Source organism: Lethenteron reissneri, chromosome 61 (genome assembly GCF_015708825.2).
Source record: "Lethenteron reissneri isolate LAM-NWPU_2019-01 chromosome 61, ASM1570882v1, whole genome shotgun sequence".
NCBI classification, from domain to species: domain Eukaryota; kingdom Metazoa; phylum Chordata; class Hyperoartia; order Petromyzontiformes; family Petromyzontidae; genus Lethenteron; species Lethenteron reissneri.
In genome coordinates, this window is record NC_083839.1 from 4721835 (window position 1) to 4749601 (window position 27767).

General features: G+C 60.6%; 1 protein-coding gene across 1 annotated transcript; it reads left to right on the forward strand.

Annotated features, from left to right (window-relative positions):
• Positions 1-27553, forward strand: LOC133358256 (collagen alpha-1(I) chain-like). The gene is made up of 11 exons (XM_061576496.1): positions 1-463; positions 1069-1171; positions 6900-7107; positions 7287-8782; positions 11176-12202; positions 15793-17022; positions 17977-18074; positions 18558-19955; positions 20617-20729; positions 24244-24319; positions 24920-27553. The coding sequence occupies exons 1-11, from the start codon at positions 345-347 to the stop codon at positions 24989-24991; spliced, it is 5940 nt and encodes a 1979-aa protein (XP_061432480.1). The 5' UTR covers positions 1-344; the 3' UTR covers positions 24992-27553.
• Positions 27554-27767: the final 214 nt, after the last annotated feature.

Sequence of the window (27767 nt, forward strand, 5' to 3'; positions counted from 1 at the left end):
AGGGGAACGAGACTTGGAAGTACGAGAATCGTCTCCGACCGGTCGTCGTCGTTGGCGACGACGGCGACGGCGGCGGGCCGCAGCAGCGGGTCGGCGACGGCAGCGACACGTCCCAGCGGGGCGCCGCGTCTCCGGCCATCGCGTGGCGGCGCCAGCTCGCGGGGCGAGCGCGCCAGCATGACGTGAGACGCAGCGCGGACCGCGGGCGGACGGGCGGCGAGCGGACGGGTTGTGTGGGCGGGCGGGAGAGGGCGAGCTGGAAGGGAGCCGAGCCGGAGAGCGGGAACGAGCGGGTTGGCGGGGGGGCGGGGCGGCGGCGGCGGCGGCGCAGTCGTCACGGCGACATGAATGGCGCTAAAGAGGGCGAGACATCCGGCGCTCACGAGGTGCTGGTGGTGGCGGCGGTCATGGTGCCCGTCGGGTGGCAGCGCAAGGTGGAGTCGCACGCCGTCACCTACACCAGGTGCGAGGATCCCCCGTGTCGTCTTTCACGGACTGTGGGGGGGGGGGGGGGGGGGGGGCAGCGCTGTTAGCGAGCGGCACCTCATGAAGGGCGGCACACGAGGGGGCGGGTGGCCGGCACCTCGCTCGGCCGCGTTTGTCTCCCCAGTGGCGATGTTTACGCACCTCGCCAGGTACTCATTTGAGGGGAGGCCCGAGATCGGATCGGATTATCGTCACCGGAGTTGACCATGAGCGGGTATCAAATCCGGGTCGCCGGGTTCATAGCGCAGCGCGCTAACCGCTGCACTATCGCTCCCCACACACACACGCACACACACACAATGTAATCGGTATTTTCCAAAAACATCGTAATGCCAAAAATGATTACCGGCAAAAATGTACCCAATTTGATGTTGCATGCTTGGCAGCAACATCCCCCCCCCCCCCCCCACTCCTTCCTTGCTCCCTCCCTGCAAAAAAAAAACTTGGCAGAACCCTCCTGCAAAGATGATTGAGACTCGTTTGCGCCCTTCCTGCGCAACCAAGCGTAGGTGTAGCGATCGCCGGCAATGGGGCTGCCAACACGTGGCGGTGGGGGAATCTTTGTTCTCTGTCCGCATCCAGTCCCGGAGGCAGCGTGCTGTGCTCCATGGAGGAGGTGAAGAGTTACCTGCTCGCCGACGGCACCTGCAAGTGTGGCCTGGAGTGTCCCCTTGTACTACACAAGGTGAGCACAGGCGGTCCGGGACCCCCGTCTGGACCACCATCACCCACCGTCTAGACCCTGTCTGGACCCCGTCTGGACCCCGTCTGGACCCCCATCACCTACTGTCTAGACCCCGTCTGGACCCCCATCACCCACTGTCTAGACCCCCATCACCCACTGTCTAGACCCCGACTGGGACCCCCATAACCCACCGTCTAGACCCCGTCTGGGACCCCCATCACCCACTGTCTAGACCCCGTCTGGGACCCCCATCACTGACTGTCTAGACCCCGTCTGGGACCCCCATCACCCACTGTCTAGACCCCGTCTGGGACCCCATCACCCACTGTCTAGACCCCGTGTGGGACCCCCATCACCCACTGTCTAGACCCCGTCTAGGACCCCCATCACCCACGGTCTAGACCCCGTCTGGGACCCCCATCACCCACTGTCTAGACCCTGTCTGGGACCCCCATCACCCACTGTCTAGACCCCGTCTAGGACCCCCATCACCCACGGTTTAGACCCCGTCTAGGACCCCCATCACCCACGGTCTAGACCCCGTCTAGGACCCCCATCACCCACTGTCTAGACCCCGTCTAGGACCCCCATCACCCACGGTCTAGACCCCGTCTGGGACCCCCATCACCCACTGTCTAGACCCCGTCTGGGACCCCCATCACCCACTGTCTAGACCCCGACTGGGACCCCCATCACCCACTGTCTAGACCCCGTCTGGGACCCCCATCACCCACTGTTTAGACCCTGTCTGGACCCCCATCACCCACGGTCTAGACCCCGTCTGGGACCCCCATCACTCACCGTCTAGACCCTGTCTGGACCCCCATCACTCACTGTCTAGACCCCGTCTGGGACCCCCATTACCCACTGTCTAGACCCCGTCTGGACCCCCATCACCCACTGTCTAGACCCCGTCTGGGACCCCCATCACCCACGGTCTAGACCCCGACTGGGACCCCCATCACCCACGGTCTAGACCCTGTCTGGACCCCGTCTGGGACCCCCATCACTCACTGTCTGGACCCCGTCTGGACCCCCATCACCCACTGTCTAGACCCCCATCACCCACTGTCTAGACCCCGACTGGGACCCCCATAACCCACCGTCTAGACCCCGTCTGGGACCCCCATCACCCACTGTCTAGACCCCGTCTGGGACCCCCATCACTGACTGTCTAGACCCCGTCTGGGACCCACATCACCCACTGTCTAGACCCCGTCTGGGACCCCATCACCCACTGTCTAGACCCCGTGTGGGACCCCCATCACCCACTGTCTAGACCCCGTCTAGGACCCCCATCACCCACGGTCTAGACCCCGTCTGGGACCCCCATCACCCACTGTCTAGACCCTGTCTGGGACCCCCATCACCCACTGTCTAGACCCCGTCTAGGACCCCCATCACCCACGGTCTAGACCCCGTCTAGGACCCCCATCACCCACGGTCTAGACCCCGTCTAGGACCCCCATCACCCACTGTCTAGACCCCGTCTAGGACCCCCATCACCCACGGTCTAGACCCCGTCTGGGACCCCCATCACCCACTGTCTAGACCCTGTCTGGGACCCCCATCACCCACTGTCTAGACCCCGACTGGGACCCCCATCACCCACTGTCTAGACCCCGTCTGGGACCCCCATCACCCACTGTTTAGACCCTGTCTGGACCCCCATCACCCACGGTCTAGACCCCGTCTGGGACCCCCATCACTCACCGTCTAGACCCTGTCTGGACCCCCATCACTCACTGTCTAGACCCCGTCTGGGACCCCCATTACCCACTGTCTAGACCCCGTCTGGACCCCCATCACCCACTGTCTAGACCCCGTCTGGGACCCCCATCACCCACGGTCTAGACCCCGACTGGGACCCCCATCACCCACGGTCTAGACCCTGTCTGGACCCCGTCTGGGACCCTCATCACTCACTGTCTGGACCCCGTCTGGGACCCCCATTACCCACTGTCTAGACCCCGTCTGGGACCCACATCACCCACTGTCTAGACCCCGACTGGGACCCCCATCACCCACTGTCTAGACCCCGTCTGGGACCCCCATCACGCACTGTCTAGACCCCGTCTAGGACCCCCATCACCCACTGTCTAGACCCCGTCTGGGACCCCCATCACCCACTGTCTAGACCCCGTCTGGGACCCCCATCACCCACTGTCTAGACCCTGTATGGGACCCCCATCACCCACTGTCTAGACCAGGGGTCGGCAACCAAAATAACAAGAAGAGCCATTTCTTTCCAATTCGGTACAAAATTCAGTATTTCAAGAGCCGCAATGCATCTGAGTACATACGTACTCATACGTACTCATCGTTAAGAAGCAGCCCGTAAAGAGCCGCATGCGGCTCCGGAGCCGTAGGTTGCCGACCCCTGGTCTAGACCCTGTCTGGGACCCCCATCACCCACTGTCTAGACCCTGTCTGGGACCCCCATCACCCACTGTCTAGACCCTGTCTGGGACCCCCATCACGCACTGTCTAGACCCCGTCTGGGACCCCCATCACCCACTGTCTAGACCCCGACTGGGACCCCCATCACCCACTGTCTAGACCCCGTCTGGGACCCCCATCACCCACTGTCTAGACCCCGTCTGGGACCCCCATCACCCACTGTCTAGACCCCGTCTGGGACTTCCATCACCCACTGTCTAGACCCCATCGGGACCCCCATCACCCACTGTCTAGACCCCATCGGGACCCCCATCACCCACTGTCTAGACCCTGTCTGGGACCCCCATCACCCACTGTCTAGACCCCGTCTGGGACCCCCATCACCCACTGTCTAGACCCCATCGGGACCCCCATCACCCACTGTTTAGACCCCGTCTGGGACCCCCATCACCCACTGTCTAGACCCCGTCTGGGACTTCCATCACCCACTGTCTAGACCCCATCGGGACCCCCATCACCCACTGTCTAGACCCTGTCTGGGACCCCCATCACCCACTGTCTAGACCCCGTCTGGGACCCCCATCACCCACTGTCTAGACCCCATCGGGACCCCCATCACCCACTGTCTAGACCCCGTCTGGGACCCCCATCACCCACTGTCTAGACCCCGTCTGGACCCCCATCACCCACTGTCTAGACCCCATCGGGACCCCCATCACCCACTGTCTAGACCCTGTCTGGGACCCCCATCACCCACTGTCTAGACCCTGTCTGGGACCCCCATCACCCACTGTCTAGACCCCATCGGGACCCCCATCACCCACTGTCTAGACCCCGTCTGGGACCCCCATCACCCACTGTCTAGACCCCGTCTGGGACTTCCATCACCCACTGTCTAGACCCCATCGGGACCCCCATCACCCACTGTCTAGACCCTGTCTGGGACCCCCATCACCCACTGTCTAGACCCCGTCTGGGACCCCCATCACCCACTGTCTAGACCCCATCGGGACCCCCATCACCCACTGTCTAGACCCCATCTGGGACCCCCATCACCCACTGTCTAGACCCCGTCTGGACCCCCATCACCCACTGTCTAGACCCCATCGGGACCCCCATCACCCACTGTCTAGACCCTGTCTGGGACCCCCATCACCCACTGTCTAGACCCCGTCTGGGACCCCCATCACCCACTGTCTAGACCCCATCGGGACCCCCATCACCCACTGTCTAGACCCCGTCTGGGACCCCCATCACCCACTGTCTAGACCCCGTCTGGGACCCCCATCACCCACTGTCTAGACCCCATCGGGACCCCCATCACCCACTGTCTAGACCCCGTCTGGGACCCCCATCACCCACTGTCTAGACCCCGTCTGGACCCCCATCACCCACTGTCTAGACCCCGTCTGGGACCTCCATCACCCACTGTCTAGACCCCGTCTGGGACCCCCATCACCCACTGTCTAGACCCCGTCTGGGACCCCCATCACCCACTGTCTAGACCCCGTCTGGGACCCCCATCACCCACCGTCTAGACCCCGTCTGGGACCCCCATCACCCACTGTCTAGACCCTGTCTGGACCCCCATCACCCACGGTCTAGATCCTGTCTGGACCCCCATCACCCACGGTCTAGACCCCGTCTGGGACCCCCCATCACCCACTGTCTAGACCCCGTCTGGGACCCCCATCACCCACTGTCTAGACCCTGTCTGGACCCCCATCACCCACGGTCTAGACCCCGTCTGGGACCCCCATCACCCACTGTCTAGACCCCGTCTGGGACCCCCATCACCCACCGTCTAGACCCCGTCTGGGACCCCCATCACTCTCGGCTGGAGCTCGGGGTCGCCGCGATGATCTTTGTTTGTCGCGACGCGTTACGACATCGTGGCCGCGTGGGGTGTCCGCGGTCGTGCTGCCGTGTGCGGCCTCTTGCGGTGTGTGGTTGTCCGACGTTTCGCTACGCGTGCTGGGAGCTTCTCCAGAACGGAGTTTCCGAAGCCCGGATGTTTCTGTTTCTGTTTTATTATCCTTCGGGTGTTTGCTATCCCAGCTTAATAGAGAAAGTAGCCGTTTTAATAATGCAACTTATTTATTAAGGCACCTCGGTGCCAGATATTGGCCGGAAGGCAGTTTTGGCAACCCGAGGCACACATCGGAGACCGGCCGGATATTAATCTTCACGGTCTGACGATTATTGCGAGCTTACTTTGGAGCGTAGCACGCGAACCGCTGCACGACTACTGCCCAGACACCACATACTGACCCACAGAGACGCATACTGACCCACATAGACACATACTGACCCACAGAGACACATACTGACCCACAGAGACTCATACTGACCAGACACATACTGACCCACAGAGACACATACTGACACAGAGACTCATACTGACCAGACGCATACTGACACACATAGACGCATACTGACCCACAGAGACGCATACTGACCCACAGAGACGCGTGCTGACCCACAGAGACGCGTGCTGACCCACAGAGACGCGTGCTGACCCACAAAGACGCGTGCTGACCCACAGAGACGCGTGCTGACCCACAGAGACGCATACTGACCCACAGAGACGCATACTGACCCACAGAGACACATGCTGACCCACAGAGACGCGTGCTGACCCACACAGACGCATACTGACACACAGAGACGCACACTGACACACATAGACGCATACTTGACACACATAGACACATACTGACCCACATAGACATACTGCCCAGACACATACTGACCCACAGAGACGCATACTGACCCACAGAGATGGACACAGCGACACAGGCTGACCCGCGTACGAATGGACCCATACGCCCAACAGACGCGTGCACCAACAACGGGCGTCAGCACCACGCTTGTGCCAGGCTAGGTGCAGCTGTCAGGCGGCCACGTGGAATGTCAAAGGCTCGCTGATGATGGCAGGAGGTCACGGAACAGACCCAGCAGGCGCCATGGGTTGACCGCCTGAGATGACCGGCAGATGCACCACCTGCGCTCCCTATTGCACCGACTCGGTGTGACGTGGCTGCCCCAGGCGCGCTCCGCTCGTTTGTTTTATGAGCGTCGCTCCTCCGCCTTTCATTGTTGTTGGAGGGCGCTACCTGTACACAGCGGCAAAGATCCCCCGTATAGCCTCGGCATACTTTGTGGGGCAAGTGCTGTTAGCGAGCACCTACGAAGGCCAGAATGGGGGGGGTGGGTTGCCAGCACTATGCCCGGCCGCCTTTGTCTCCCCAGTGGCGATGTTCTCGCGCGCACACACACACAGACCCATACACAATCTCCCCCCCCCCCCCCCGCGCACCTGGGTCAGGTGTTCAACTTTGAGCGCGGAGCTGCGGTGCGGCCGCGTTCGGCGGAGGACGTGAAGGCGGACGCCGACATGACCAAGCTGTGCAACCACAAGCGGAAGATAATCGCCATGGCAACGCTCCACAAGAGCATGGAGACGGGAGGGCACCACCACCGCCACCACCATCACCGCACCACGACCGCCACCGCCATGGTGCTCTCCTCTGCTGGTGAGTGCGAGGGCCGGTGTGAATGGCCGCGCGATCGTTGTGGTCGGTTGGGTAGATGCGGTGGATGGGTCGGTCGGTCGGGCGGAGAGTGACTTGCCACGCGCCGAGCCACTGGCACGTGGGCCCGCTCGCCACCACCACCGCCACGGCGCCACCGCTGACCTCCCCTCCCGTTGCAGGCGAGGGCGGCGTGCGTCCCGCGCCACGCGGCGGCGGCAGCACCGGGCCTGGCGGCCGCTCCGGCCGGCCCAAGCCGGGCGCCGAGCTGCTCTTCCCCTCATGCCTCTCGGCGCGCGCCAACTCCTTCCTGTCGCGGCTGCGCGCCGGCCACGGCGCCAACGCCGCGCGGCCGTGCGAGGCGGCGCCCGAGCCGCCCGTGCCCGCCGGCGCCCGGCCTCGGCTCGGCAGCTCCGAGTGGTCTCTCGGCGGCACGCCGGAGCCCCGGGACGCCTGCGCCGGCGGCGCCGGCCCCGGTTCCTCCGGGGGGCGCCAGCGAGCGGGGAGCGGCGAGCGTGGCCAGCGGTCTCCGTACTACGGCAGCCAAGGCAGCCTCAGCAGCGCCGCCTCCTCCAGCAGCTCGTGCTTCTTCGGCGAAGGCGCCACCTCGCCCTGCGCCGAGTCGGTCGGCAGCCCCGACGCCTACGGCAGCCGGTGCAGCCCGGGCTTCTGCCCTTCGGCGGCGGCGGCGGCGGCGGCGGCGGCGGCGGCGGCGGGAGGGCTGCTCCCCGCGGGCTGCCCGCCGGCGGCGGCGGCCGCCACGAGCCGCGCCGGCGCCGTGCCGCACTCGCCGACGCTCACGCCCAAGAGCCCGTTCGCCAAGAAGGCGGCGCCGTTCGGTCTCCCGCTGGTGGAGCACGCGGCGGCCGCGGCGGCGGCGGCCGCGGCGGCGGCGGCCGCGGCGGCGGCTCACGGCTACTACGGTGGCAAGCCGGCGTGCGCGCTGCGCCGCAGTCCTGTTGGCGGCACCGAGAAAGACCCGCTCGGCATCTTGGATCCCATCCCGGCGCGGCCCGCCAATCTCGGCGGCGGCGCCGCTACGGGCGGCGGCGCCGCTACGAGCGGCGGCGCCAGCGGACAGTTCGTGAACCCCACGGCGTTTGCGCTGCCCTCGCCGCTCAACGCCACGCCGGTGGTCGTGCCGTTGCCTAGCAACCTGCCGCTGCCGACCGCCATGAAGCACGGCGGCGGCGCGGGAGGAGGAGGCGGTGGCGCCGGATCGGGGGGCGGTCACGGCAACCATCTCTTGGCACGGGCGGCGGCGGCGGCGGCGGTGGCGGCGGCGTCGTCGATGACGATGCCGACATCCACGTCTCAGCACCTTCACCACCACCAGCAGCAGCACCACGTGGGCTCTCCGGACGGTTACCACGGCGCGGGGCCCGCGGGTTGCCGTGCCGACGCCTCGCCTCAGAGGCCGCGCTCCGGCTCGGGGTGCGTCGAGGGCGCCGGCGGTGCCGGCGGGGCGCGGGGTCCGGCGGCCCGGTCGCCCCGGCTGAGCGGGGACGCTGGCTACAAGGAGCTGGCGCCGTCCATTCTCATCGGTCTGCCTGGCGCGGCGGCGGCGGCGGCGGCGGCGTCGCACTCGTACGCCAGCAACCACCACCAGCAGCACCAGCAGCACCAGCAGCAGCAGGGAAAACAACAGCCGGGCCTCCTGGGCACACCGCTGTGCCAGGTGCGGTGGGCTGTCTGGCGGCGTAGCACCGGCACGTGTGTGTAGTCGTGTGAAAGTGTGCGTGCGTGTGTGCGTGCGTGCGGTGGTCAAGTGGTTACATACCCGGCGAATATTTGAACCGGTGCTGGGCCTCCCCTCGGTTGACTCGGCCTCAAATGAGCACCTGGTGCGGTGTGTAAACATCGCCACTGGGGAGACAAAGGCGGCCGGGCGTGGTGCTGGCCACCCACCCCATCGTGCGCTGTGCCAGCCTTAATAGCTAGTACTTGTCCCAACGGTCTCTTAAAGCGATAAGGATAATCTTTGTCTTTGAATGTGTGTGTGTAAGAGATTGTGTGGGTAATTCATTGCTTTCGGGGTCCCTGACACTGCTCAAAATCATTTGGGGTCTTCACGATGGCGGGGCATGCCCAGGTGAAGCTACGTGCCCGGGAGTCGGAGCCATCCCCTGTCCTACAGAGGCTGCCCTCTGGTCCCCGACACTATTTTACATCGTCTTTGATCACGTGGTGCGAGACATACAAACTCCGCACTGAAAGGGGGTGTACGAGTCGTCGGGGATTGAACTCGGGGTTTTCTTGCTGCGAAGCTAACAAGTGTTATCACCATTGGAACCTCATTTGCTAGTAAAAAATATGATAATTGTTTTTTTACCCTTTTATCTGGCAACAAAACTGACGCCTTTTTTTCATGCGAGACTAGGCTCCTAAGGAAAGCTGTCTCGGGTGTGGACCAATCAACTTCAAGGACAGTGCATACATTATCAGAGTTATGTTTTTTGTTTGCATTATGGCTGCAAGTATTGTGGTCTATGAAAACATGACTCCTTGTAAAAAAAAAAAGGTGTCAGTTTTGTTGCCAGATAGAAGGGTAAAAAAAAGATTTTCTTTTTTACCGGCAAATGAGGTTCCAATGGGGTAAAAAAACAATTATCAAGTGTTATCACTGCCGCTACCCTGCCACCCAAACATAACTTGCTAAAATCCCCCTCCTCCTCTCACTCGCTCGCGCGCTCTCACTCTCACTCACTCCTACTTCTCCAGGTGCTGAGTCAACAGAACCCCTCCTCCCACTCGCTCGCTCACTCCCACTCACTCACTCACTCCTACTTCTCCAGGTGCTGAGTCAATAGAACCCCTCCTCCCACTCGCTCACTCACTCACTCCTACTTCTCCAGGTGCTGAGTCAACAGAACCCCTCCTCCCGCTCGCTCGCTCACTCACTCACTCACTCCTACTTCTCCAGGTGCTGAGTCAACAGAACCCCTCCTCCCGCTCGCTCACTCACTCCCACTCTCACTCACTTCTACTTCTCCAGGTGCTGAGTCAACAGAACCCCTCCCCCCACTCGCTCGCTCACTCCCACTCACTCACTCACTCCTACTTCTCCAGGTGCTGAGTCAATAGAACCCCTCCTCCCACTCGCTCACTCACTCCTACTTCTCCAGGTGCTGAGTCAACAGAACCCCTCCCCCCACTCGCTCGCTCACTCCCACTCACTCACTCCCACTCACTCACTCACTCCTACTTCTCCAGGTGCTGAGTCAACAGAACCCCTCCTCCCACTCGCTCGCTCACTCCCACTCTCACTCACTCCTACTTCTCCAGGTGCTGAGTCAACAGAACCCCTCCTCCCGCTCGCTCGCTCACTCACTCACTCACTCCTACTTCTCCAGGTGCTGAGTCAACAGAACCCCTCCTCCCACTCGCTCACTCACTCCCACTCTCACTCACTCCTACTTCTCCAGGTGCTGAGTCAACAGAACCCCTCCTCCCACTCGCTCGCTCACTCCCACTCACTCACTCACTCCTACTTCTCCAGGTGCTGAGTCAATAGAACCCCTCCTCCCACTCGCTCACTCACTCCTACTTCTCCAGGTGCTGAGTCAACAGAACCCCTCCCCCCACTCGCTCGCTCACTCCCACTCACTCACTCCCACTCACTCACTCACTCCTACTTCTCCAGGTGCTGAGTCAACAGAACCCCTCCTCCCACTCGCTCGCTCACTCCCACTCTCACTCACTCCTACTTCTCCAGGTGCTGAGTCAACAGAACCCCTCCTCCCGCTCGCTCGCTCACTCACTCACTCACTCCTACTTCTCCAGGTGCTGAGTCAACAGAACCCCTCCTCCCACTCGCTCACTCACTCCCACTCTCACTCACTCCTACTTCTCCAGGTGCTGAGTCAACAGAACCCCTCCTCCCACTCGCTCGCTCACTCCCACTCACTCACTCACTCCTACTTCTCCAGGTGCTGAGTCAACAGAACCCCTCCTCCCGCTCGCTCGCTCACTCCCACTCACTCACTCACTTCTACTTCTCCAGGTGCTGAGTCAACAGAACCCCTCCTCCCACTCGCTCGCTCACACTCTCACTCACTTCTACTTCTCCAGGTGCTGAGTCAACAGAACCCGACCTCCTACCCGGCCAGCAGCCTCCTGTCGGCCGCCGCCAAGGCCCAGCTCGCCAACCAGGGCAAGCAGCCCGGCGGCACCGACCTCCCGAGCAAGCGCGGCGTCTTCCAGGGTGCCGGCAGCGTGCTGCTACCCGGCGGGGACGGCGCCGGCAGCCCCGTCGGCGCGGCGCCGTCCCTGCGCGACCGGCTGAGCGGGGGTCACCACCGGCGCCACCGTGCGCCGCCGTCGTCGGGCCCCACCGCCGCCGACGTGCTGAGCATGCTCCGCCAGCAGGTGCCGCAGCAGCAGCAGTCGGCGCAGCAGCTGGTGCACCAACAGCATCAGCAGCCGGCGCCGTCCGACGGGAGGGCCGGCTCGCCGAAAGGCCCGCCGCAGGTGCTGTGGCGCGGCGGGCTGCTTGGGAGCCACCCCATGTCGCAGCTGCTGCAGAGCATGAGCTCGCAGCAGGCGGGCGCCGGTGGCGCGAGGGCGGCGGGCAACCAGCTGGCTCCGGCGGCGGCGCCCGAGGTCGCCTCCCCGGACGACGCCGGCACCGCCGCTGCCGCGAAGGGTCACGCCTGGGACTTAGACGGTGCCGTCGCCGCCGGGATGAGTGTGGACGAATGCGGCGCCGGCAACGGGGTCGTTGATGGCGCCGGCGGCGCCGTGGCGACCGCGCGGTTGAAGGGGGGGGCGAGCTCGCCCGGCCGAGCGCAGGAGCGTTCTGTGGGCGCGAGCGGCGAGAACGCCAGGACTCGCGGGCACGAGCGGAAGGACCCCGAGGAAGAGGTGGGGCTGGATCTGTCCCTGCCGGAGTCGGGCGCCGGCGAGAGGGAGGCGACCCCCGTGGACCGGCTCCCAACGCCGTCGCCAGCGCCGGACGGAACGGGAGAATCCGCGGCGAGTTTGGCTGCGCCGTCGCCCGTCCTGCCCGCCGGGGGGACCGGGAGCGCCGGCAGCGAGGGCGTGGCGCAAGCGGAGGCGCCGGATTGCGCCGAGGCCCGGCGGGACACGACCGTCGCCGGTTGGTGTATTGTTAGTTGGATCTCTCTCTTCTCTCGTTCGTATGCAGCCCTTGGCAGGGTGGCACTCGTGCCTTGGGGGCAGGCGGCCCCTCTCTGTGTTGGAGCTTGCTTGTGGGATCTCTCTGCCCCTGTTCTGCACTGTGTGAGTGTAGTTTGTGTGATCTCCCCCTAGTCTGTTCATTGTGAGTGAGTGGACATTGTATGATCTCCCCCAAGTCTGCACTGAGTGAGTGAGTGGCGTTTGTATGATCTCTCCCCCTGTTTTCCACAGTGTGTGTGAAGTAAGTGGCCACGTGGAATGTTCGAACACTCGCTGCAGAGGAGAGGCTGCCACTCCTGTAGGGAGCTGGACCGGCACCGCTTGGATCTCTGTGATATTTAGGAGGTCCGGTGGACCGGCTCTGGTTTCATTCACCATGAGGGGTGGACAGTCCTCTGCTTGGGACAGGAGACTTCCAAACAACAGGGAGTGGCTCTTCTTCGAAACAAAAGAATGAAGGGGGTATGGGAACTTGGCGGTGAGGTGTGTGAAGCGGTAAGCCCCAGGCTAATGCGGGCTCGCCTCCCCATCGACCAGAGGCGAGGAGTGGGTGATGATGGTGGTTGCTTCCGTCCCCACCGAAGATGAACATTGGTGGAGGGATGAATCGGATGCCTTCTATGACCGCCTATCACAGGTGCCAGTTAAAGGGTGGCCCCTTGGCATAATTATTCTGTTGGGTGACTTTAATGCCCTAGTGTGTCATGATCCTGGAACCTGGTCTGGAGTGATTGGAAGGCATGGGTCAGATCAGCTCAATAACAACGGTAGGAGGCTGCTAGACTTTTCTGAAGCCCATGGGCTTGTAATCGCCAACACGCTGTTCCGGCATCCACACAACATCATGGATGCATGCCGGGTCCAAGCAAGAACATCTGCTGGACTACATAGTGACGGAACAGCGGATGCGGGCCCATGTTCTTGACACCAGCTGATCTGGCCACTGACCATCGACTTGTCATCTGTAAGATGCGCCTGCCATTCTTCCACTCCAGTAGTGGGTGTACACCCAGGACCCCATTCAAACCCACAGTGGCCTCGTCTCGGCTAGCTGATGAAAGTTGCAAGTGAAAATTTCATCATCGCTTGCGGCTGGAGTTGGCATCGTCCGCCCTGCTCCTGTTGCCGAGGGGAAATGGGCGAGGTTTAGGACTGTGGCTCATGAAGCTGCAATGGCTGCTTTGGGGACGCGGTCCAGACCTCCCCATAGACCCTGGCTGACGGAGCAGGTGTTCCGGCTGGCTGAGAAAAAGCGACAGGCCCACTCCCACCTTCTTACAGCATAACATGTCGGAGAATGAGGACGTTTACCGCAGCCTTCACTCGGAGGTTCGGAGAGAGCCATGCGGCATTGCAGGGATGGGTGGTGGGTGGCAAAGGTTGCTGAGGAGATGGAGTCCTGCCCCAGTAGCCCGCAATCACAAATCGCTATTTAATTACATCAAATAAGTAACTTGCAGCGCCACACCTTATCAACCATCCTTAGGGGAAGGAAAGGTGATCCGATCTCCGACCCCCAGGAACAGGTTTGCAGATTTGCTGAGCGTTTCTGTGAAGTCCTGGGGGAGGGGAAATCCCTCGGCCTGGAAAACCTCATGGGGCAAAGTGGGGATGACCCTGCTGAGGCTGAAGTGCCTCAAATGTTGGCAGAAGTAGTCACCCCCTGTGAGTGGCTGGCTGAAGTGCCATCTGTTGAGGAAGTACTGAAGGCGATCCAGAGTCTGAAACCATGAAAAGCACCTGGCAAAGATTATCTCCCATTGTGTGCAGACTGCCCTACATGACATAATAATAATTGTTTAACCCGGCTGGATTGTGTGAGGAGCTCACAAATCCTTGAAAGATCTGGTCCCATCAGGCTGCATTGGCTGGGTCATGTAGCCCGCATGCCCAGCCACCGCATGCCTAAACAGCTTTTGTTCGGCCGGATCGAGGGGGCTAAACGGGCGCGGCACGGGCTAGAGAAGAGATGGAGTGATGTGGTACAGGAGGACGTGGAGCTGAGTGGACTTGCCGATGACCAGTACCAGCGGTGTCAGGATCGGCCTCAGTGGAGGAGGCTCGTGAAGGCCGCTACTGGTCAGTTGGAGGCAGTCGCCCTCCAACAACAACGGAGGGCGGAGGAGCGACGCTCACAACAACGAGCGGAGCGCCGGGCAGCTAAAACAGCAAGTTAGCACATTAGGCGGCACAGGTGATTCATCAGCCAGTCATCTCGGTCATCTCAGCCAGTCATCTCGGTCATCTCAGCAAGTTAACCCATGGCACTTGGGTCTGTCCCGTGACCTCCTGCCAGTGGGCATTCGACACTTCACGTGGCCTCAAAGTGCACACAGCCTGGCACAAGCGCCGTGATGACGTCACCGCCACTTAGTGGCGAATGGTGGCTGTTGTTGTTTGTATGTTCTCTCCTGCTCCGCACAGTGAGTGAGTGGGGGATTCGATGCCCCTTGGGCACCTTTTGTGTGTGGAGTTTGTGTTCTTGTTGTCCCTGTCCTGCATGGGTTACCTCCTGGTTCTCCGTTTTCCTCCCACAGCTAAATAACCCTTCCATACATTTCGATTTAAAGCTTTCGTGACTGCAGGGATTCATCTTCTTGGTTCTTTCGGTAAAATAATAAAAAGAAAGCATAAAAAATTATTTTATTATGTTTTATTTTTATTATTTTATTATTTCCCTTCTACGTGACTTTACCTTCCATACATTGTAACCGCTATCGGCCGAGACATCCTAATGCTGAAAAAACAAAAAATTACTCTGAAAATTACTCAATGCGAGAGACTCGTTTAGGCTTTCCTGGGTACATAAATGGGCAATTGTTGTGGATAATTTAACATGTAGGCTTTCGCGACCAATATCAATAATATAGGTTTGTTGGGTTAGATCGCGTACATATTACAACTAGCATCATCGGGCAGAAGCTCGTTGTAATTACTGTCGAAACGTTGTACTCTGATTGTAAGTTTACTCTCCAACACACACCCGTAGTGCTGTACTAGTGACGAATTGGCATGTTCTGTTTACGTGACAACCCCTACTAGTTGGCTGTGTCGGGTGCAGTCCAGCAATCGGGTTTAACGACATTTTATATTTACGCGATCGAACCGAAAAAAAACCTATCTTATGGTTGTTGATAATATCTAATATCAGCTTCTCCGCTTTGTCAAACTTGCTTTGCCCCTCCCCCCCTGTGTTTTAACGCAAAGTTGTGTGTGATCCAGAGAATACGGTCATACATACGTATGTACGTTGAACTCTATTTGCACTGTAGCCAACCATACTAATCGGAGGTGCGGGGAGGGGGGGAGAACAACAAACTAACCACAAAAGCAGTTTGTCAATCTCGACGAAGACGATTTAAAAGTGCGCAGCTCCCAGTGACTTCCTAACATCGGAAGGGAAGAGCGTTCCAGACGGCCGCAGAAGCGCACCTGCAAGCGCCGCGCGATGATGCGGCGACCACGGTCTTTGTGCGGCGTCCGCAGCGATTGCGCTTAACACCCGTTCATCCCTCCTCGACGGCGTCGCTTGCGCCGCGCGCTCGCCAGGTGCGGAGGAGCAGCCCGGCGCGGACGGGACGACGCAAGCGTCGACGGAGCAACCGCTAGAAGAGTCCGGCGAAGACGGCGCCGCCGCCGCCATCGCCGAGGACCCGAGCGCCGCCTCCCCCAAGCCGCCGTCCGGCAGCTCCCAGGATGCGCTGGCGCCCGCTCTGTCCCTGCCCGGCTCCTTCCCTTTACTCGCCCAGGAGCAGCTGGCGCTGCTGAGCCAGTCGACTCTGCCGGCGCTCGGCGGGCCGGCCGGGCTGCTCGCCGCCCTGCAGCTGCCCCCGCTGCCCTTCCCGGGGCTGCTGCCGCCCGGCGGCGCCGGCGCCGGCCTCGCCGAGAGCCTCGGGCTGCTGTCGGCGCCGGCGGCGTTCTCCCTGCCGCCGCTGCCCGCCGGCGCCGACGCGGAGTCGCAAGCGGTGCAGCAGCTGCTCTTGCAGCTGGCGCTCACGGCGCAGCAGCACCAGCAGCAGCAGCAGCAGCTGGCGGCGCTGGTGGCGGCGCAGGGGCTCGGCGCTATGCTGCTGAACCTGCCGTTCCCGGACGCGGGGGCGCCGTCGCCGCTCGGCGAGCACCCGGCGAGCCTGGCGAGCGCCATCGCCGACACCACCTTCCTCGCCAATCTCACCGCCGCCGCGTCCATGGAGGCGGCGGCGGCGGCCGGCAACTCGCTGCTGCTGTCGTTGCCGGCGCTCATGACGCTGGGGCCGCAGCTCGCGGCGGGGCTGCTCAACCCGCTGTGCGGCGCCGGCGAAGCGCTACCTCGGGAAGAAGCAGAGGCGCCGCCGGCGCGGCCTGCCGATGACGTTCCGGCGCTGGCGCCTTCGCCGCGGTTGGAACTTGCCGAGACGTCGGCTTCGGAGGAGGACGCCGCCGCCGGCGCGGCGCCTGCGGGGCCCGCGCCGGCGCCGCACGACGGCCAACGGCGGCAGTCGGTCGTTTCCACGCCGGCGCAGCAGCAGAACGAGCGAGGCGCCGGCAAGTTTGCGGCGCCGCACCTCGCCGCAGCCGTCTGTTCTTTGCCGGCGACGGGGGGCGCCGGCGAGGGGCCGGCGGAGGCGCCGCCGGGAGCCGTGCCGTCGGCTGTTGGGGTCGGCGAGGGGCTGCTGCCGCCGCCGACGCCGAGCGGGAGAGCGGCCGCGGTGGCGCTGGGCGGTGGCGCCGGCGCAGAGAAGCTTCCGGCGTCGCTCGTGCCCCATCTGCTGAGCCCCCTGCTCACATCAAGCCTCCTCGGTGAGTTGGGCGCATCGGTGGAAGACGGCAGGAGGTGGGAGATTGTGGGGGAGCAGGAGGTGTGAAGTGAATGCATGGGGAGATGAGAGGTGGAAAGACGAGGAGGAAATGGGCGATGGAGGGAGCAGGGAGTAAACTCGCTTGAGAACATGATGTCATCGCAACTCTGCCTGTGTGGGTCTCGGGGTCTCCTGTAGAAGCCTTTGGGTCGACATTTGAGTCGTTGATGGCGGGGCCGACATCGCCTACTCGGCGCACGCGAGAGACCCGGTTGAATCTCGATTTGGCGGCCGTGATATCCGGTTACAAACCCAGGATCGCGGCAGGGCCAGCTGGGCGCGCGTGACCCCAGAACGACCTCCCCCATGCTATTGTCACACGTGTTTCGTCTGTTCCTGACGCGTGTCACTGCGTGTGTCCTTGTGCTTGTGTATCCGCGTGTCAACGTGTGTGTGTGTGTGTGTGTGTACGTGAACGTGTGTCAGCTTGTGTGTCCCTCTGTGTTCACGTGTGTCCACGTATCTGCGTGCGTGCGTGTGTGTCTGCGTGCGTGCGTGTGTGTCTGCGTGTGTGTGCGTGCGTGTGTGTCCACGTGTCTGTGTGTGTCTGTGTGTGTAGTGTGGGGAGCGGTAGTGTAGCGGTGAGCGCGCTGTGCTATGAACCTGGTGACTCGGGTTCGATTCCCGCTCGTGGGCCAACACCCAGTGACGATTATCTGAACCGGTCCTGGGCCTCCCCTAGGTCGACTCAGCCTGAAATGAGTACCTGGTGCGGTGTGTAGTAAACATCGCCGCCGGGGAGAAAAAGGCAGCCGGGCGTGGTGCTGGCCACCCACCTCCTCGTGTGCCGTACCGGCCTTCATAGGTGCTCGCTAACAGCACTTGCCCCTACAGTCTGTTAAGGCTACACGGGGGATCTTTGTGTGTGTGTCTGCGTGTGCGCGTGTCTGTCCAGCTGAGCTCCCAGCTCTGGCGAGCGCCGCTCTCTCGCAAGACCTGACGGCGCCGCTGCTGCCGGGCTCCATGCTGCTCCCCACATGCCTCCTCAACCTGGTGAGTGACCCCCCCCCCCCGTCACCATCTCACCCGTTCACCCCGCGTGGTGACCCACTAACCCTTGAGCAGCCCCCCCCCCCCCCTTCCTCCTTAACCTCCTTCCGTTCCTCTCGTAAATCCTCACCTCCTCCCCTCCATCGCCCATTCCCCTCCTCCTGCTTCCCCTCGCCCTGATCCCTTTGTGATCCCCGAGTAGCCACCCACTCGTTCCCCAGGCCTTGCACGCACGCCGCCTGCCATCTAAACCGGTCCACCAATACGTGTCGCCGTGTCTTTAAGCACCTTGACACCTTTAATATCGATATAAAATAAGCGTCGCTGGTGACCGGGATGATGAGACCATCGGCTCGTTCCACTCGGTTTAATCTCCATTGGACGGCCGAGACCCGGATAGAGACCCGGACTCTGGGCCTCGCTCCGCCGTGCCGCCGAGGGCCGCCTGCGTCCCAACCGCGGCCTCATCTCTGCCTCCTCCGCCAGGTCGGCGTGGGCCGAGCCGCGGAGGCGGCGACCGCGGACGGCGCCGCCGCTCGCGACCGTCCGGACCCCGCGCCGGCGGCCCCTCCGCCGCCCGGCCCGACGCGGCCCCAACCGGACCGGGACGCCGGGGCCGAGGGCGGCGGGCCCACCGCCCCGTCGCCGTTGGGCAACGCCGCCGGCGCCGACCGGTCGCCGTCGCCGGCGCCGGGCTCCACGCCGGCGCGAGCGTCGTCCCCTGCTGCCGCTGCCTCGGACCGCGAGTCTCCTCCCGTCCCGAGCGCCGGCGCCTCCGAGTCTGTCGTGACGTCGCCGGCGGCTGCACCGGAGACGGACGACGGTGCCCCCCCAGGGTTTGGCACGGACACGGCGGCCGAGTCGTGCGAGTTCCGGGAATTGGCGCGGGCGGGAGACGCGCCGGAGGAACGCGGGATACAGAGCCGCTCGCCGGAGCGGCCGGCGCCGACGCCTGCCGGAGCGGGCGGCGGCACCGGCGCCGGGGAAGAAGCGCCGCGGGAGACGTCGCAATCGGCGGACGCCGACTCCGACGTGACTTTACCCCGGCGTGGCGCCGACGAGACGGACCAGAGAGGCGGCGGTACCTGCGAAGGAGCCGGCGCCTCGCCGAGAGAACCTGACGAGCGTTGGCGGAGTCGCGACGGCGCCGCGGAGCCGGTGCGCGAGGCCGCGGCCGCTCCTTCCCCGGCCGGGACTCCGTCGCTGCCGCAATCGCCGCCGGCGCTCGCCCTGCCGACGCCGCCGCCCTGCGAGGCCGCCGCCGGCGGAGAGGAAACCGTCGCTCCGTCGCCACGAGCGGTGGCGGCGGCGCCATCTGCCGACGAAAACCCGGCAAGCTGGCGCGACCCGCGAGGCGTGGAGGAACGGAGCGCGTCGACGGCGGAGACCGGCCTCCCCTCCCCTCCGCCTCCCGCCAGCCCGCCGCCGTCCCCCCGGACGGCGGATGCGACGGCGCCGACCCCGCCGCTTCCGACGCCGCCCGAACCGCCCGAGGCGTCCGCGGCGTGCGAGGCCGACGACGCGGAGGAGGCGCCGGACGCGGCGGCGCCGCCGGATGAGGCGCCGGCGTTCCCGTGCAACGGCGAGCGCCCGGAGCCGGTGAACGGGTGCTCGCCGAGCCCCTCGGACACGCGCAGCCTCAGCGAGGACGAGGACGAGGACGGCGGCCGGGCGCCGGGATCCCCGGCGCCCGCCGACGGCGCCGGGGGCGGCGACGCGGACGGCGAGGCCGGCGAGGTGCACGACGCTCGCTACGGGCCCCGCACGTTCAACCTGGGCGACCTGGTGTGGGGCCAGATCAAGGGCTTCCCCTCGTGGCCCGGCAAGCTGGTGCGGCACGACGAGGTGCGCAGCGCCCACCCCACGCGCTCCGAGGATGGCAAGGTGCGGCGCCAGCGCGGACAGGCGGGTGCACTGCTATGACGACGACGATGACGACGATGACGACGATGACGACGATGACGACGATGAGCACACGCGTTACCGGCACCGTACACGTCACCACGGCGCCTGTGCCAGGCCAGTTGAAGGCCGGCACGGCACGCAACTGGGTGGGTGGAGAGCACCACCCAGTACACAGGCGTGCTGACACACACGCACACACGTGGACACTGACATGGACATATGGAGCGCGCGCGGACACGCGTACGCACGTGTGTGGTACGTGTGTGGTACATGTGTGTACGCGCGTGTCTGTGTGTGTGGGGAGCAGGAGTGCAGCAGTTAGCGCGCTGCGCTATGAACCCGTCCACCTGAGTTCGATTCCCGCTCACGGCCAACATCAGTGACGATTATCTGAACCGGCCCTGGGCCTCCCCTAGGTCGACTCAGCCTCAAATGAGTACTTAGTGCTTTGTGTAAACATCGTCATTGGGGAGACAAAGGCGGCCGGGCGTGGTGCTGGCCCACCAATCGCCCCATCGTGCGCCACCGTGCCGGCCTTAATAGCCGCTGCTGTTCGCTAACGAGCACTTGCCCCGACAGTCTGCCGAGGCTCCACGGGGGACCTTTGCCTTTCCTGTGTTGCCGTGCGCGCGTGCCGCAGGTGTGGGTCATGTGGTTCGGAGACCACAGCTTCACACAGGTGGAGCCCGAGAAGTTGAAGACTCTGTCCGAGGGGCTGGAGGCGCACCACCGCGCACGCAAGCGCTACCGCAAGTACGCTCGCCGCTGCCTCGCACACCTAACTCGCAGCAGGAGAGGGTGGCGGGGGGGGGGGTTCGATTTGTGACTCTGGTGCTTTTTTGTGAGTGGAGTTTGTATGATCAAATATTGGTTTATCAGGTTAGGTCGTGTTAATATAATAGTTGTGTACGTTGAACCTGCCACCGCCCGACGCAGCCAATTGGTAAGGTTTGTCACATATAGAGAACGTGGCAATTCGTTACTCGTACAGCACACCGGTTGTGTGTTGGAGAGCAAATCCACATTGTAAATGTTGTGGATTTGGTCGCCTAAGCCAACGTGTTAAACAGTTTGTTCTGCAGCGTGAGTGAGTGGAGTTTGTGTGATCTCACCCTGTTCTGCAGAGTGAGTGAGTGGAGTTTGTGTGATCTCTCCCTGTTCTGCAGCGTGAGTGAGTGGAGTTTGTATGATCTCCCCCTGTTCTGCAGTGAGTGAGTGGAGTTTGTATGATCTCCCCCTGTTCTGCAGTGAGAGTGAGTAAGAGGAGTTTGTATGATCTCTCCCTGTTCTGCAGAGTGAGTGAGTGGAGTTTGTATGATCTCACCCTGTTCTGCAGTGAGTGAGTGAGTGGAGTTTGTATGATCTCCCCCTGTTCTGCAGTGAGAGTGAGTGGAGTTTGTATGATCTCTCCCTGTTCTGCAGAGTGAGTGAGTGGAGTTTGTATGATCTCACCCTGTTCTGCAGTGAGTGAGTGAGTGGAGTTTGTATGATCTCCCCCTGTTCTGCAGTGAGAGTGAGTGGAGTTTGTATGATCTCCCCCTGTTCTGCAGTGAGTGAGTGAGTGGAGTTTGTATGATCTCCCCCTGTTCTGCAGTGAGTGAGTGGAGTTTGTATGATCTCCCCCTGTTCTGCAGTGAGAGTGAGTGGAGTTTGTATGATCTCCCCCTGTTCTGCAGTGAGAGTGAGTGGAGTTTGTATGATCTCCCCCTGCTCTGCAGTGAGAGTGAGTGAGTGGAGTTTGTATGATCTTCCCCTGTTCTGCAGTGAGAGTGAGTGGAGTTTGTATGATCTCCCCCTGTTCTGCAGTGAGAGTGAGTGGAGTTTGTATGATCTCCCCCTGTTCTGCAGTGAGAGTGAGTGGAGTTTGTATGATCTCCCCCTGTTCTGCAGTGAGAGTGAGTGGAGTTTGTATGATCTCCCCCTGTTCTGCAGTGAGAGTGAGTGGAGTTTGTATGATCTCCCCCTGTTCTGCAAAGTGATGGTGAGTGAGTGGAGTTTGTATGATCTCCCCCTGTTCTGCAAAGTGATGGTGAGTGAGTGGAGTTTGTGTGATCTCTCCCTGTTCTGCAGTGAGAGTGAGTGGAGTTTGTGTGATCTCCCCCTGTTCTGCAGTGAGAGTGAGTGGAGTTTGTATGATCTCCCCCTGTTCTGCAGTGATAGTGAGTGAGTGGAGTTTGTATGATCTCCCCCTGTTCTGCAGTGATAGTGAGTGAGTGGAGTTTGTATGATCTCCCCCTGTTCTACTGAGTGAGTGAGTGGAGTTTGTATGATCTCTCCCTGTTCTGCAGTGAGTGAGTGGAGTTTGTGTGATCTCCCCCCTGTTCTACTGAGTGAGTGGAGTTTGTATGATCTCACCCTGTTCTGCAGTGAGAGTGAGTGAGTGGAGTTTGTATGATCTCCCCTGTTCTGCAGTGAGAGTGAGTGAGTGGAGTTTGTATGATCTCCCCCTGTTCTGCAGTGAGAGTGAGTGAGTGGAGTTTGTATAATCTCCCCCTGTTCTGCAGTGAGAGTGAGTGAGTGGAGTTTGTATGATCTCCCCCTGTTCTACAGAGTGAGTAAGTGAAGTTTGTATGATCTCACCCTGTTCTGCAGTGCGAGTGAGTGAGTGGAGTTTGTATGATCTCACCCTGTTCTGCAGTGAGAGTGAGTGAGTGGAGTTTGTATGATCTCCCCCTGTTCTGCAGTGAGAGTGAGTGAGTGGAGTTTGTATGATCTCCCCCTGCTCTGCAGTGAGAGTGAGTGAGTGGAGTTTGTATGATCTCCCCCTGTTCTGCAGTGAGAGTGAGTGAGTGGAGTTTGTATGATCTTCCCCTGTTCTGCAGTGAGAGTGAGTGAGTGGAGTTTGTATGATCTCACCCTGTTCTGCAGTGCGAGTGAGTGAGTGGAGTTTGTATGATCTCCCCCTGCTCTGCAGTGAGAGTGAGTGAGTGGAGTTTGTATGATCTCCCCCTGTTCTGCAGTGAGAGTGGGTGGAGTTTGTATGATCTCCCCTGTTCTGCAGCGTGAGTGAGTGAGTGGAGTTTGTATGATCTCACCCTGTTCTGCAGTGTGAATGGGTGGAGTTTGTATGATCTCCCCCTGCTCTGCAGTGAGAGTGAGTGAGTGGAGTTTGTATGATCTCCCCTGTTCTGCAGTGAGAGTGAGTGAGTGGAGTTTGTATGATCTCCCCCTGTTCTGCAGTGAGAGTGAGTGAGTAAGTGGGATTTGTATGATGTCTCTCCACGTGGCCGTGTGGATTTTTCTCCAGGTCCTCCGTTTCCCCCCCCCCCCCCACATTTTAAGAATCAACGTCACGCGTTCAGAGTATTTAGCTGCTATAAATGTCCACTTGAGAAGCCACTCTGTTGAGCTGTCATTTGTGGCCAGAAAAAAACTTTGTAGCGCAGTGGGCCTTACCTGGTAAAATAAAAGTTTAATTACAAAAATGTTTTGTTAAAATAGGGTGGGTGGGTGGGTAAGTGGATGGATATGCGAGTGGGCAGATGTTTGTGTGGGTCAGTGGATCGATGCACTGGTGGAAGTGGGGGGGTGAGGTGAGTACGTGAGTCGGTAAGTGAGCAGGTGAATGAATGGATGGGCGAGCGGACGAGTGCGTGTGGATGGGTGAGTGGTTGAATTTGTGGGTGGTTTGGTGACTGAATAAGTGAGGTGGGTGGGTGAGTGAGGTGGGGTAGGCAAGTTTGTTGATGGCTAATACCTTTGGGTTATATAAAAATGTTGTTTTTGGTTGAATCGCGTAAATATAACCCACCACAGACCGACACATCCAATTAGTAAGGCTTGCCATGTAAACAAAACGTGGCAAGAATAAAACATTTTTTGGGTTTGATCGCAAAAATATAAATTACCTTACTAATTGGCTGGGTAATGGTGGGTTAACGACACCTATAAATGTACGCGATCTCACCCCAAAAAAACCCTTTACTATGAATAACATTGGTCGCCAAAGCCTATGTGTTAAAACTGATCTTGGGGTTGGATGATTTAAGCGTGGCAACCCCTGTGCTGTTATCGATATTCTTCGACTTATCGTCACCACCACCATCGTCATCACCACCACCTTCACCACCATCTTCACCACCATCTTCACCACCATCGTCACCACCACCACCATCGTCATCACCGTCACCACCACCATCGTCATCACCGTCACCACCACCATCGTCACCACCATCGTCACCACCATTGTCACCACCATCACCACCACCATCACCACCACCACCATCGTCATCACCACCATCGTCACCGTGCGCTCGTTACCTCGCAGGAGCCGGAAGCTGAACAGCAGCCTTGAGGCTGCCATCCAGGAAGCCATGACGGAACTGGACAAGATGACAGAGGCTGTACGTACCATCGCCCCACCCCCACCCTCGCTGTGCGTACGTACATGTGGTGAACTTCTTTCGCACTGTATGTAGCCAACCGTGCTAACCGGAGGTGCCCATCTGTGACCCAACTCGGACCCTGGTGCCTCTGGGCCCTGTCCAGGGCTGGCTCCCCAGGCCCTCCTCCTCTGTGACCCGCTCTGGATCTGGTTTCTAGGGCAGGTTTTCGAAGGCTGTCTCCCTGGTGAGCGTGTGGTTTGGCCTGGTCTCAGGCTGGGCAGTCCAATTTGCGTCTTTCTCTCGACGGAGCGTTGCCAATGAGCGCCGTAGTGTGGTTTGAGTGGCGGCCCTGGTTCAAGGAAAGGTAACGGGTACGCGTCTAACCCGGAAGTGACCGATCGTGGCGTCCACCGCCGGTTCGTGCAGAGCTGGTCTTGGCTGCAACGGCTTCAAATGTTGTGCAAGCGAGTTTTAAGTTTGAACTGGGATGAGACTGGGGTGCGGGGAGCGACGCATGGCGTCTGTGTGTCCGGGCAGATGGTTGCTTGTTGAAGCGACTGTGCGTGCGTCCCTACTCACACTGCGTGTGTGCGTGCGCTTGTGCTTCCTTTACCGCAGGCGGACGAGCAGCCGAAGGGGCGCTCGGACAAGACCCCCAAGGGAGCCAAGCGGCGGAAGATATCCAGATGACCCTCGTCCACCAAGACCCGCCGATCTCCGACCCCCTTGACCCGAGGGCACACCACACTACTTGAGCTTTTGACATTCCGTTCCGCGGGGGGCGCGAACTCCGGCTCCTCCGGCCCCCTCTCGCGCAGCGGGCGTTGAGCAGATGCGGGAGGCGACCTTCAGAAACGACCGCCCTTCCAACCCGGCCCGTTCACTTCGACGATGTGTGACGCATTCCCCTTCGTGCGACGGCACCAGGATACGACGCCGAGGTCGCTTTGTCTGGTCGTGCCGTCGGTCGGGAAAGGCCGACCGCCGCCTTCTCGGCAGCCACAGCAAAAACGGTGGACACGATAAGCCACGCCGGTCCTGCTGGGTGCGATCCCCGGCCTCGGTTCGACCGGCACCGCGCTGCCGCCCACCCTCTCCTCTGATTGGCGCCGCACACGAACCGCTCACCCCCCCCCGACCACGCAGTAAGAAGCCGCATGGCGGTTGTGACGGTTACGAGGGCGCGGGGGAGAGGATCTTCCCCGATGTTTTTTTTTTCTTCACGGTTGTACCCGAGGAACGCTGCCCAGCACGTGGATGGCGTCACAACGTCGGACAGACGGCCGGACAATAGCACCACGGGAAGCGCACGGAGAGCCGTTGCAGCAGCAGCAGCAGCAGCACAACCGCCAGACGGCAACAACAACAACAAAACCTACGTGGTCGAGAGGACCCTTGGTGGAGAGAGGGAATGTTATTTTGGGGGCATTTCCTGATGGAGGAAGGGGGGGGGGTGACGGTGACGGGCTCCCCTGTTTTTGTTTTGGAGCGTCAACGGTCAACTCCGTTGAACTCGCGAACCTTCCCCTGACCTGCCCTACCTCCCTCCCCAATCGCAGCGCTGTAGTTGAGTAAGGGCTCGTGGAGAAATGGGTTTTCTGTGATTGCGCGGATGCAAGGAGGTGCTGTATGGGATGTGTCGTCCGCGCGTTCTTACACTGGCGGACGTGAGGTTTTTGCACACAGTGCACCGCGGACTCCGCTTCAAGCCTGCTGCAGAGAGGGCGAAAGAGGAGAGCGAGTGATTCGGTGAGATTAACCCCCGCTGTATAAACGGTGTACACATTTGTTATGATACTGCTGTATTATTACGATGGCCGATTTTTATTTTTTTGTAGACGAGAAAGCATCGGGACTCGCCAAGCGGACGGAGTGCGTTCGTTTGCCCGCCCGCGAATTTTTGTTTGTTTTTGGGAGCGATTTTTTTTGTTTCTTTTGTTTGATGGCGTAGATCGCACGGCGGCGAGCGAACAACAACTAACTAACGACGTGTGTTTCATTTGCTTCACAAATTAAGTCGGTCTGCGCGCACTCTCTAAAGTGGCCGGTCTGCATAGGTGCTAACGGACGTGGGGGGGGGGGGGGGGGGTTTCCAAGGGTTGAAAATAATTTCCTGCTCCAGATTTGTTTTTCACGCCGGTGGGGCGACCGGGGGCGGTGGGGTGAGAAAGCTGATCTGCTTTTACGGTTACCCCCCCACCCCGAGTCTCCGGTTGTGGAGTGGTGAGGTGGGGGGCAGGTGATACGCGTGGCGCGATACGACGATGTGCTCGTGAGATGGCCCCATCAGCCCCCCAGGGGTATTGCCTCCTGCGTCGATGGCTGACGGCAGCGCAGCAAGTATGTACGTACTCATTTAGACCGATCTTCACCACGGGGATTAAGCGTTCTCTCTCTCCCCTCTCGTCGTACGCGCGGGGGGCTTCGTCCACAGGGGACTAGTTCGTTTCGAGGAACTACTTCTTTGGGCAAAAATCTAGACGCCACATTTTCAAACTTCTTCAAAACCTTTGGCGATTTTTTTTATTCCAGAATCCTCCATAGATTCCTCCTCCTCCTCCTCTCTCTCCTTAAGACTTGGCCACGTGTGAAAAAAAAATTCTAAAACACACAAAGCAGTTTCTTTTCTCCTCCTATATTTAAAAGTTTTTCATTTCTCCTTGTAATTATTTTCGTTGGCTGGACACGGACGGGGCTTGCGGAGGTAACGCGTCAATCCCAGCCGTCGCCTGGCCAGCCCCAAGCGCTCGCTGTTTTTTGCGCCAAATTTAAAAACCACCGACCCACCCACCCATCTTTTTCTAAGAAGAGAAAAAAATCTCACTTTTGTTTTTTTCTTTTTGAATGTTTTCGCACCTCTCCGTTGTTTTAAAGCATTATTACCCCACCCCACCACGTCCCCTCCGTAAACTTGGAACGTCCTTATTGCGGGGCCACAACGTGTTCGACCAACGGTTCCAACAATAACATTGCCAAACGTTGACCCAACGTTTGTCAATGTTGGTTACTGGGACACGGCCGGGGATGGGGGGTGGGGGCAGGTCTCTTAGGATGATTATTCCATAACCTTCCCCGCACACCTTTTCTCTGCGTGTGCGAGGTGGTGGAGTTCCACGGTACTTTGGGGGTCTCGCCGACTGTGCGGATTGCGCAGAGACACGGTTATCGGTGAACGGTGAGGGTGTAAGACGCGGCCCCCTCACCCCAACCCCCCCGCGTCTCATGAAGTGTATATATGGCGATTCGCAGATTTTTAACGGTATAATTGTAACGTGTTTTATTTTTTGATGTAACAGATTTGGAATTAAAAAAAAGTATAATTTTAGGTTGCCTCGGTCGTCTTCGCTGACCGGCCGGCGATCGCGAGTCGATGCATTCCCACTCCCCTAGTCAATTCTTGAATCTGTGAACATCCATTTTTGGTGTTTTGACCACCCAAGGTTCAGACGCTGTCGCCTCGACAGAC